Source organism: Amblyomma americanum, chromosome 1, assembly GCF_052857255.1.
Source record: "Amblyomma americanum isolate KBUSLIRL-KWMA chromosome 1, ASM5285725v1, whole genome shotgun sequence".
NCBI lineage: Eukaryota > Metazoa > Arthropoda > Arachnida > Ixodida > Ixodidae > Amblyomma > Amblyomma americanum.
The window spans coordinates 413,047,991-413,060,438 of record NC_135497.1 but is presented as its reverse complement, the minus strand read 5'-3'; the positions used below and the strand labels follow the sequence as shown (position 1 = coordinate 413,060,438).

Here is a 12,448-nt window from a genome sequence, read left to right as displayed (position 1 = left end):
TGCCCTTAATATGAATATGGACTCGCCGATGGCCCTTTTAAGAAGCGTCCAGTCACCGAAATAATAGTGCGTAACGTCAGTCCAAACCGAGTGCACAAAACAAGCGCTGCATGACAAGCCATGCAGCGCTTGCGAACGTCGACCCGACTCAACGCCGACCGCCAAGGCTCGCAACACGCAGTCTGCAATAACGCAGGCACGATCGTATCCTGACGATTGTTAAGAACGACGCACAAATCACTAAAGCACAAAAATTTGACTAACCGTTGATTCGGGTACTTCCTCATCGTCCGATATCGTGATTATTTCGGGTCTTTTGCTCTCGGCGCGTGCCTCCAATGCTCCTAATTCCGCCATGGCTAAAGAGACACAGAAGAATGACGCGATTACGACAGAGAAAATATTTTAAAATCCACCACAAACGTCCGGCCCTCTGGTGGCGCTGCTTTAATTGTGACGATATTTATAATTACACTGATTTTAATTACGCCTCAGGGATAGTTTTAAATAAACTCTGGTCATAAACACCTCGCCGCTCCCATAGGGGGCAGCCGATCTGCTGCGATTTGACACGTAATGGAGAAAGCGAATTAGAAAATTGACAAGCAAATATCTGGACAGCAGTAGTGGGGCAAATCAACAATTATCGGTTCAGAAAAAAGTTAAAGAAACAGAGAGAGCTCTGTGGAAAACAGGGATGCTGACGAAATCGGCACGGGAAACATACAAGATCTTTAAGCAGGAAATTGCTGAAGAAAATATCTATGATAATTGTAGGGGAAGCTCTTTGTTGTTTGAGGCCAGGACGGGAGTTTTGCGGACTAAGACATATAGACCTCCTGCATGTTTGTAAACAAACGAGGTGGCGCTGCAGTCGCTAGCGAGCTCGAGGTAGGCAAAAGGCCAGGGAGTGTCGTCGCGGAGAGGTGTTGAGCGCGGGTTTTCAAGGCTTGTAGGCGCGTTTTCAGTTTCTGCGAATCACATCAATGTTTGATGTTTACAGCTTAGTAATTTCTTGAAGTACACGAGCTCGCGTTGGCCACGTGCGGCGTATTCAGAGAAATAGTTCGCCACTGTGTATCGTATATATGGTTAGTAGTAAACAGAAAGCGTTTCTGCCGTTGATTTCTACGCTAGGCATTGAATAAAATAGGAAGTTTTTGGCACTCTGCTCTAGCCAGAATGATTTTGCTTCGGGACAGCAGTGAGAGGATGTGCTGGCGATATTTCGGCGGAGCAGACGTGCGCTCACCGTCTGCTGACATACGTAGGTGTCATGCTGTGCGAAAAGTGGGGACAGCGTCGTGTACTTATTCTCCTCTAGCTGTCCCGCTTAAGCGCCGTTTTTATCCGCAGGATCACGCACCAGCCAGGCCGACTTCTCCCCTTGTTAAACTGATTGATTTGGTGAAAATTTTTTTATTTATGGAATTATTTTCTTCCTTAGCCCTGGGGTGTTGTTTCGTGACGAAAAATTATAGCAAAATATTAAAGTACGCTTTCGAGATGCGGGGTCGTCGAAAATTGTGAGGTAATTCCTTTGAGGCTTTCTTTGTGTTCAGGGCTGCATTTCTTTGACCAAAGCGCAAGCGAAGAGGCCAAAAATGAGGAAATAAACGTTAATTATAAGGTTTGTTTTCTGACCTTTCACATTTTCTGCGATTGGCATCACTCACACCTTCGTAATTTCGTAACGCATCAAAATAGAATGATTCTATTTGTCGCAAACGATTCCTGAGACGTTGAGGAATGTAATTTCTCGATTTTTTTTTCCTACAGGTGCAGTATTATGTCCGTTATTTTTGTAAGAAACGTTTTCACATAACTATGTATGCATAAGTACATGATCATCTAAAAAAAGAAGTAATAGCGTCATATACAGAACAAGGCTTTGTAAACATACTGGCGTAAAAAATTTGAGCACTTTCTACTCAATTAGTTAGGACCTTGAGGTGACTTGACGAGGGTGTTAATTATAATTACCCAAGAACTGCACCAGGTATAGCTAAAAATAAAAGGCATTACCGAAACTAACGTAGCAATTTCATATTTGCACCAAATTTAGTTTCATATCGCGTGCATAAATAACGAAAATACTTTTCATTGCCGCGCCCCCTCTCAATTTCGACACGTCTGTTAGTAGCACGCCTGCGGCTGCTTCTTTCCAAACAAGCTTCGCGGTCATGGACTGCATCATGAAACATGACACATGCATGATGCAATGAAAAAGCATGTGGCTTTTAGCACACTTAAGTTACGCTATTCTAAGCAAGCCAACGTGACCGCGCATGAACTTACCAGATTTCTTTCTACTCGAATCAAATAATTACGTGTCATATTAGGAAACACTTTCTAGTAAATATCAAATGCCATAAAACGTGCCATTAAAGCATGCTGTGCTATTAACAAAAGAACGCATTCCTTGGGGGCGAGTGAACCTGCCGGCGGGGGCCCCGTGCACACCGGCTCAAGGTGATAAATGCGTGCGCAGCTAGATACGTGCTTTTTTTCCTTGCGCAGTTATAAGCGTACTATGCTGATGTTCAGGTGAATGAAAGCGGTAACTTACATGCTATTAAGTACATTGAGTGGCAGTGCCGATCGACTCCCAGACTTCGCGCTTTAGTACCGCGGCCCATTCCCCGTTAGCCAGTTTACTAATGCGGTATTTGTCGCGAGGAGCCTATCGGGGCTAATTTAAATTTCCTTTTATGCCACTACTTGGATCGAACAGTGACGCAGCTGGTCAATACATGCGGCTTCTGCAGTGCGCAGGCATGATATGTAGCCGCCGGTAGCTGCAGCAGCTGCGGTAGGCACCGGCTGGCCGTAGCTGTTTTGCCTACCACGCGGAAGTCGCTGCTAACATCAGCGCCACCGCATCTTCGTGACGTCGCGGGGTGAAGGAGGTCCATAGAGGCAGGTACTACGAGTGAGTGAGTGAGTAAAAACTTTATTGAAAGAAAGTATAGATTCGTGGTCAGTAAGTGAGGTCCAGACCATGTAGGTCTCGTACCGCACAGGCCCATTCGACAGCCTTGACTTGAGTGTCTCGGTCGTCGCTGACCTTTACTGAAAGCCACGCGTCAGGTGAGGGAGCAGCCATGAGATCTGGGGGTGGGGGATGTGCTTTACAGTCCCAGATTATGTGGTCTAAAGTAGCTTTTGCACCGCAGAAGCGGCAGTTAGGGCTGGAGGTTGTAATAAATATGTGCGAGTACACATTTGGGTTGGGGAAAGAGTCGGTTTGTAGTCTTCTCCACGCCACCTGCTGCTCCCTTGACAGGGAGGGGTGCGGCGGCGGGAACTGCCTACGTGCGAGTCTAAAATGGGTGGTGTGGTCGTGATAGGAGGTTAGCGCTTTACCGGTTGCCTCCGGGTTCAGACCGTCTACTGCTCGGCCGGCTTTAACTCGAGCTTGTGCGTTGGCGGCCTCGTTTCCGGGGTTTCCGGCATGCGCCGGGACCCATACCAGGTCAATGTCTCGGAGGGGGGATGTGTCTTTAACATTTTCCAGGATATTTCTGGCCGTGAGTGAGATGCGGCCTTTGGCAAAGTTCGCAATGGCATATTTGGAATCGCTAACGATGGTTGTAGCGTCCGTAAAGGCGATAGCAGCTGCAATTGCAGCTTCTTCCGCGGTTTCCGCGTTCTTGGTAAATACTGTAGCGGCCATGAGTGGAGTGGCCGGGTCCGGGTCCTGAGGATGAGATACCCCACAGATGGCGAATCTGTGGGGGCTGTCTTGGTAGTTGGCTGCATCGACGTAGATGACGTCTGGAAGACTCTGCAAGCGTCGATGCAGAGCTCTGGCTCTTGCTTCCCGCCGACCCTGTTGGGTTTGCGGGTTCATGTTCTTGGGTAGAGGTAATATTTTTATCTTTTTTCGGATATGGCTAGGAATGGGGCCTGGATGGTCCGCCATAGGCTCCCCTTCGATGCCAAGTCTGTCCAGGATGATTCTGCCCGCTGCAGTGCTGGAGAGTCGAGCCGTCTGTGTTGTTAGGCGGGCTTCCTTAAGTTCAGAAAAGGTATTGTGTACTCCCAGGGCGAGGAGTTTCTCGTTGGCTGTGAATTTAGGAAGGCCCAACGCCGTTTTGTATGCATGCCGTATTAGGGTATCGATCTTTTGTTCTCCTTTCTTGAGATGGAGATATGGGAAGGCATGTGTAATTTTGCTGATGACGAATGCTTGAAGGAGTTTGTAGAGGTCGTGCTCCTTCATGCCTCGTCTCTTGTTGGCGATGCGCCTGATCATGCGCGCCACCCGGTGTACTGAGCTTTCGAGTCTCCCCAGTGCTACAGTGTTGCGGGAGGTGTTGGAGATGTGGAGTCCTAAGACCCGTATGTTCTCCACTTCATCTATGTTTTTGCCTTGGATCGTAATGTTGATGGGGATCCTGTCTTCAGGTTTCTTGCTCTGCCGTACGATTAGGAGTTCTGATTTTGGTTGGGAACACTCGAGGCCGGCTCTCCTTGCCTCCAACTCAACCGTTTCAGCCGCTGCTTGGAGAGCTTCTTCAATTTGTCCATCGGAGCCGCGGTTCGTCTAGATAGTTATGTCGTCTGCATACAGAGTGTGATGGATGTTTTGAATTGCGTTGAGTTGAGCCTGTCTGGAAGCTTGATTAAAGCCAGATTAAAGAGGAAGGGCGACAAGACTGCTCCTTGTGGTGTCCCTCTGTTTCCGAGCCTGATTGGGGTGGATTTCAGTGGTCCAACGGTGATCTCCACCGTTCTATTTTCTAGGAAGGCTTTAACATAATTGTACGCCCGTTCGCCTGGGTTAAGGTCGGCTAGGTGTTTCAGAATGGTATTGTGTGACACGTTGTCGAATGCCTTTTTGAGATCGAGGCTCAATATTGCTCTTGTGCTCTTAATGGAGGGGTCGAGTATGTCACGTGATAGCTGGAGCATGACGTCTTGGGTGGAGAGTCCTCTTCTGAAGCCCACCATGGAGTGTGGCATGAGGTTGTGGTCTTCGGTGTAGTCCCGTAGTCTGTTCAGAACCACGTGCTCCATGAGTTTCCCGAGACAGGATGTGAGGGAAATGGGTCTTAGGTTGTACACGTTGAGTTTCTTGTTGGGTTTTGGAATAAATGTCACTCGGGCATGTTTCCAGCTGCTGGGAATGATTCCTGTCTCCCAGCATACGTTGAAATAATCTGTGACTGCAGTGACAGATTTCAGGTCCAGGTTACGGAGGACCTTATTCGTAATCTGGTCTTGTCCTGCCGCTGAGGTTGTTCTAAGCTGGCCCAGCGCTGCCCAGACTTCTGCATCACTGAACGGCTCGTCCAGCTGCGGATTTGGTTGTCCCGAATACTGTGGGCTCGTTTCTCCGTCGTATGCGGTATTTGTCCCTGAGGAGGTCCAAGAAGTAGTGTTCGTCCCCGGGGTGTTGATGGATGACTTTAGCGAGCTGTCCTTGCGCAGCCGACTTGGACTGTGTGGGTTCGAGAAGGTGGCGGAGCAGGTGCCACGCCCTCTCACTACCCAGTTGTCCGTTCAGGCTGTCACAGGTTTGATACCATTGTTGCCGGGTAAGTTCTATCGCATATTGTTCAATTTCTCTTTCGAGTTGGGCGATTCGACTTCGTAGCCTTTTGTTGAGTCGCTGTATCTTCCACCTCTTTATAAGACTATTTTTTGCCTCCCACATGTGTGCCAATCTTGAATCGAGGTTAGGTTGTGCGGCGTTTGTTGTTATTTCGCTTGTGTGCGACTCTACATCCTTACATATTGATTTAACCCAATCTTGGATGTCTTCGATTTCAGTCGGGGCCGTTTGATCCCGTTCTTTGCGAAATTTTTCCCAGTCTGTAAATTTCGTTACCATCCAGCCCTTCTTCCGAATCTCGGTACGAAGGGTAATGGCCAGGATGTAGTGGTCGCTGTTTAGATCCGTGCCTGTGTTTCGCCAGGCGGGGTTCTGCACATTCCTGGCTAGCGTGAGGTCCGGGGTGGTGTCTCGGCTAACGCTGTTGCCAGTTCTGGTCGCTGTGCTAAGATCGTTTAGTAGCGAGAGTCCTAATCCTTGGATTTTGTTCCAGAGGATGTTGCCTTTCTTGCTTGACTCCTGGTATCCCCACTCTACGTGTGGCGCGTTGAAGTCGCCCGTAATCACTAGCTGCCCATTCTTGACTAATTTCGTGGTGGACTCTAGTAATGCCGGGATTTCTCTGGATTGATCTTTTGGGGAGCTGTATAGGTTAAGAACGTATAGGCTCCCCTGCCACTTTCTGGCGGGAATAATTTCGGTGAGCGTGTAGTCTGCTTGAGAATCGGCGAATTCATGCTGAATGGCCGTGAGTTGGTTACCCACTAGCGTGGCTGTCATTGCTGCTTTGTGTGGTATGTTTTTTTGTGATATGGTTTTGTATCCTGGTAAACTAACGGGTCCCATCGGTTCTTGGATCGTAATAATGTCCGGTTTGACTTCTAAGTTTTGAACATAAAGCTGCAGATTGGATTTTTTGCCTCGAAAACCTCTACAGTTCCATTGCCAGATGATGATATCTTGATTACGAGCTGCCATGTTGGGGCACTGTCAGCTGCGTAACGGCGCTCGCTATTGCGCTCACTTGGGCTTGTAATGCCTTGATGGCGTCCATCATTTCTTCTCTGGTCTGTTGTAGGTTCTTGGCGATATCTGTGCATGTCGCGTCTAGCCTATCTGCTTGGGCTTCCAGTTTGTTGACCCTCTCATTTTGCTGGAGAGCTAGCTTGGCTTTAACAGCGAAAGTTGACGTCGGTTGGGACGCCGCGTCTGTTTCAATTCGCTTCTTGGGATTCTGGGCCTCTTGCTGGTCTTTTGGGGCCTGTCTTTTTTGAGCCTTCGGTTGTTCTATGTCCATACCCGCACCTTCGGAAGGAGGGAGGGATTGAGACCTGTTATTAGCGGTTGTCGCGCTTTCAATGTGGCGTTGGGTTTGCGTGAGGCTCGCGAGTTTACTGCCTAGCTCACTGATCTGGGACTGCATGCGTTCTATTAAAATGGCTTGCTCCCTCACCTGATTGCGAAGTGCCTGCTTCTCCGGATCTTCCTGCCACTTGAGAGTCTTTTCTTCTGGCTTTGTCCACGGGTTCTTGGGGTCCCGCTTCCGGCTGGACGATGGTAATTCCTGTCGAAGGTCTTGCGACTGGCTGCGTCGTGTAGCAGACTTGCTTCTACTTCGTGGCAGCGGCGGGAAGGACTCCTCCCTCTCGTCGCCTAGGGTCAGCGTCTCTTTTTGTCGGGTTCTGTCCCTCGATTGGCGTCCGAAGGTGTCGCTCTGCCCGGCGTTTTGGTCGGCGTTCCTGGCCAGGTCGGGTTTCTGGGTGGCTTGCTGCTTGACGAATTTGAACTTGCAGCTGGTGCTCCCGGTTCTGTGCGCCCCCGTGCAGACGATGCAAACGGGGACGCAGGTTGGTGGTTGTCCCTCATGTGGAGGGGGGTGCTCTTCTCCGCACCTGACGCAGCGGGTTCGTTTTGTTTGCGGGCAGACGTCTTGTCGGTGCCCTGTCTTGCGGCAGTTGAAGCAGGCCTCTACTCGGTTGAGAAAGAGGACCACTTTATGTCTTGTGCCGGGGTATCGGAGTAGTCGGGGGAGCTCCGTTCCGGCTACCGTAATGATTATATGATTTGTTCTCCCATACCGTCTTGCCGATAGGATAGTCCAGTCGGGGTTGTAGGTGTTGTAGTTATGAACAAGCTGCGCGTCCGTTTCGCCACAATACTCGTTGTGGATGAGGCCTTTTACCGAGAGATCCGGGGAAGGCGCGTAAGCTTTGATGGGGTACTGCTTTTCCACCATGACGAACGCTTGCAGGTTGAGGTAAGCGTTCGCACGTTTCTCGTTGGGCGTGCTTATCGTGAAGGTGTGGTTTACTGGGTGTTTCTGAAGAATATCTTCGGTAAGGGTGTTGTCGTCGGTAATCTTGGCGGCTTGACGAAACGCTTCGAGCAGTAGCGCTCCGCCATGGGTGGGAAGGTCAAGGGGAGACTGCGGCCTGATTACAATTTTGTAATGCTCTGCCGGTGGCCTCGGGATCGGGGGTATTCTTCTTCTATGGGGAGGCCTAGGCTTCCTATGGGTAGAGTCAAGGGGCTTGCCTTTCTTCGCGTAGCCTTGGGCGCCAGTAATGGCGGCGGCCTCGTCCCCAACGCCGGGCGTCCCGACGGCGGCGCGGCCCGGCGCCGAGCGTCCGTCTTCTTTGTCGACGCCGCGCCGGCGGAATCGTTGCTGGTTCTTGAGGGCCATGGAGATCCATGTTCCGTCGTTCAAATCATGTTCTGTGATCGGTTCACCCTCGACGGTTCACCCTCGACGGCTGAACACGATACTTTCCAGTAAAGGGCTCCACCCTACAGTGGAAAGCAGCGGGGATGATTTATTCAATGTATTGGGGTTTAAGGACAGTGAGGAGAAAGTAGATTTTAAGCGGGTAGAAGTAACCAAGCAAAGGTTATCTGATTGGTGGCTAAAATAAACACAAGAGTAAAATTTCATGTCATGGCTAGGTGATTGAGCCACCGCCCGATTTAAAGGGTTCAGCCTTATCTATCCACCCATCCATTCATCCATCCATCCATCCATTTCTACCACCGCGCTGTGGTCGAAGATGATTCAGAGCTGGTTCACGGCATCAGTCCTAAAAAAGTGTCGCTGGTGCCAGCGCAGTGCAGGTCCAGTTCTGTGGTACAGGTGCAGCTAAGGAGACACTGGCATCGAGGCACCCTAGGTGCAGCGCCGCACCTTATGTGCGACCAGCGCCTCATTTTTACCAAAACAGAGGAGGCGCTGGTGCGACGCGTGCAGGCAGCTCTTGTCGTCTGCTCGCCGTGGAGGTGTTCAGTGGTGCAGTTCTCGCGTATTTTTTGTGTGAGGCCGCTTTCGTGCATAGCGAGACTTGCGTCGTCCATGAAGTTGGTCATGGTGGACGACGGGGACATCACATAGTTCCTTGTTATGGAGTAGTTCTACTCTTACGACAGTGAACACCAGGAAACCGACTCCGTGCTGTACTTTGCCGCAACTCACCTGTTTGGACCGATTGCAGCCGAATTCCGAAGTACTGTAAAAGCGTGGTTGCAATTGCTACTTCAATTTCGAACTCATGAGGCTCTTCAGACTATCTAGAGAGTCGTTAGAACTATCGGCGCGCTTCAAGGGCCTGCATATTTTCCGACGCGTATAGGGGGGCGCCCACAAATTACCGTCGATAGCCCGCCTCGCTCGTTTAGCTTTTTATAAGCAGTTTAATGGTGACTTCCAAACGCAGAGTTGGAGCACTTCTGGAGCAACGTTTCCTGCTCTTTTTGGAGCAACTGTATTCCAAACGCAGATCTGAGGCACGGATCGCATCTTACAATCGTAGACAGGGAGCTGTTGCCGAGCAGAGATTGCTCCGTGGAGCAGTCGGGACTGCTCCGCCGAAATCGGCGGATCCGACCGGAAGTTTGCGTGACGTTCTTTTTCAGCGGCGCCCTACATGCTCTGGCCAGAGCAAGTGTACTCCAATCGCAATTTCAGGTCGCGCACTCTGCGCCGGATTCAGGCGCTCTGTCACAGAGCGTGCAGACCGCTCCGGGCCTGCGATTGGAATTCACCATAAAAGCTGCCTCGCTGCTTTGCGTGGGCCTTGCCATCCCCGTAGCCGCAGCAGAATTAATGTCCAGGCAGCGGCGAACGAGCAGCATCTGCCTGCATGCTAGCGCAGCAGGCAGCGGTACTGGTGCCGCCAAAACACGCCCGCGATTCACCCTGTCCGTACTTTGCCAACAGCCCACACACCATTGTTGCGCCGTCTGAAAAAAAAAACTGTTTTGTGTGAACTCACACGCACACGGACGGCTTAGCTATATCTGCTACAGGTTGCAGGTACAACAAAAAACACAGGAAGTTACCTGCTGTCGCGTATATTTCGGCGTCATTTTCTCGCAAAATGGCATAGGACCCGTCGACGACAGCGAAGACCTCCCGCAATTCACCTTCAATACTTACGAGCATATTAGCGTCGTCTGCTAAGGCCGTCAACACGTGCACAACTTTCCTGAACCTCCTTCGCGGACGGTGCCAAGGTTCCTTGCGCCACAGCGACACCACGGCTGCGCCCAAATCAATCGTGGACAGTGGTGCAGGGGGCGCTGTGAATCGAGGGCTTTGGACTTATACCAAATTAACTCGATTACTAGAGTTAGAGCTAGCTAAGGTGCGAGTAAAGCTAAAAGGGAAAAGATGCAAACCCAAGAGTTGGTGGGATAAGGAGGTCAAGAGGGCAATAGAGAAGCGCCAGGAAGCGTCCAAGGAACACAGATATTCCAAGAGGGGGAACCAAAATCCGAAGTAGACAGAAAATGGGATACCTTCATAAAGTGTAGAAGGGAAGCATCCTATTTGATTAATGAGAAAATTAGAATAAAGGGTGCCCAATGGATGTCAAAGGTAAATAAAAAGTATAGAAAAGCAGCCCAAAAATTCTGGAAACATCTAAATGCAATGAGTAATAAGACTAGACTAGAAGAAAGGTTTATTGATACAGGAGAGGGTATTCGACTAGAATGGGATGAAACAATAAAACACATAGGAACAAAGATGACGGAAAAATTTACAGCAAAGCACGTGGTACATAATTTATCGAAGGAGGATAGACCGGTTACAGCAATAGCTTCACTTGAGCAAGGAGAGTGGGAAAGGGCAGAGAAGGTTCCTAGTGGCACATCCTCAGGACCAGATGGTATCCCGATTATGTTGATAAAGAAGTTAGGACCAATATCCAAGCAAACATTAACACAGGTAGTGAACAAAATGATAGTGGATGAGAAATTCCCCGATGAATGGCAATTAAGTAGAATGAACGTGATATATAAGGGAAAGAAGGACAAAGCAGACGTAAGTAACTATCGTCCCATAACATAACAGTGACATCTGTGGTTTACAGGGTGGTGATGCAGATTATAAAGGATAGACAGCAGGCTTGGGTGGAGAACGAGGGGGTGTTAGGGGAACTACACAATGGGTTCCGGAAACAAAGGAGGTTGGAGAACAATCTATTTTCATTGACGCAGTGTATAGAAATTGCGGAAAAGGAATATAGGCCCTTATGGCTAGCATTTCTGGATATTAGGGGAGCCTATGACAACGTTACTCAGGAGCATTTGTGGGACATACTGGGCCCATTGGATGTGGAAAATGGAGTAATTAATCTTTTAAAAGATATATATATATATATATATATATATATATATATATATATATATATATATATATATATATATATATATATATATATATATATATATATATATATATATATATATATATATATATATATAGAGGTAACAGAGTGCTCATAAAATGGGAAAAAAAATGTATCATGGCCTGTAGAGATACAGCGGGGGCTTAGACAAGGATGTCCTCTGTCCCCTTTGTTGTTCATGTTGTACCTGCAAGGTTTGGAGGCCAAGCTAGAGGGGAGCGGACTAGGTTTCAACCTATCTTTTTTCAAGCAAGGGGAATTGATTAAACAGACATTACCGGGACTAATATATGCGGACGATATAGTGATAATGGCTGACAACAAGGAAGACCTGCAGAAGTTGTTAGACATATGCAGTACAGAGGGAGATAGATTAGGCTTCAAGTATAGTAAGGAAAAATCTGCAGTCATGACATTTAATGAAGAGGGCGGCGAGCATAGAATACAGGAGTTCGTGCTAAAAGTATTGAATGAGTACAAGTACCTTGGGGTGTGGATAAATAACAGTGTTGAGTATCTGACAGAGCATGAAAAATATGTAATGATTAAAGCTAGTAGGAATGAAGCTGTCATGAAAAATAGGGCACTGTGGAATTACAATAGGTATGAGGTGGTAAGAGGAATCTGGAAAGGGGTGATGGTCCCTAGCCTGACCTTCGGGAATGCGGTCCTGTGTATGAGGCCAGATGTTCAAGCAAGGCTGGAAATTAGGCAACGGGGAGTAGGGAGGTTAGCTTTGGGAGCACATGGCAATACACCAAATCAGGGGGTACAGGGTGATATGGGATGGGCGTCTTTCGAGAGCAGAGAGGCTAGCAGTAAGAAAGATAGCATTTGAGGAATGATTGAGAAAGATGGAGGAAAAGCGGTGGGCTAGGAAAGTTTTCAGATACCTATATATAAAGAATGTTGACACGAAATGGAGAAAGCGAACTAGAAAATTGACAAATATCTGGACAGCAGTAAGGGGGCAAATCAGCAATTATCGGTTAAGAAAAAGGTTAAAGAAACAGAGAGAGCTCTGTGGAAAACAGGGATGCTGACGAAATCGGCACTGGGAACATACCGGACCTTTAAACAGGAAATTGTCAAAGAAAATATCTATGATAATTGTAGGGGGGAGCTCTTTGTTGTTTGAGGCCAGGACTGGAGTTTTGCGGACTAAGACGTATAGAGTCAGGTACCAGGAGATAGACACTTTGTGCAT

General features: G+C 48.6%; 1 protein-coding gene across 2 annotated transcripts in view; it reads right to left on the bottom strand.

The window, feature by feature from the left end:
* The window catches only part of LOC144115821 (uncharacterized), a 115,616-nt gene extending 115,213 nt beyond the window's left edge, over nucleotides 1–403 (bottom strand). The window contains exon 1 of one of the 2 annotated variants that reach the window (XM_077650321.1): nucleotides 265–403. In XM_077650321.1, the coding sequence (XP_077506447.1) occupies nucleotides 265–357 (93 nt within the window). In that variant the 5' untranslated portion in view covers nucleotides 358–403. The remainder of the gene's footprint in view (nucleotides 1–264) is intronic. The other variant, XM_077650322.1, reaches the window with a different exon arrangement.
* Nucleotides 404–12,448: the final 12,045 nt, after the last annotated feature.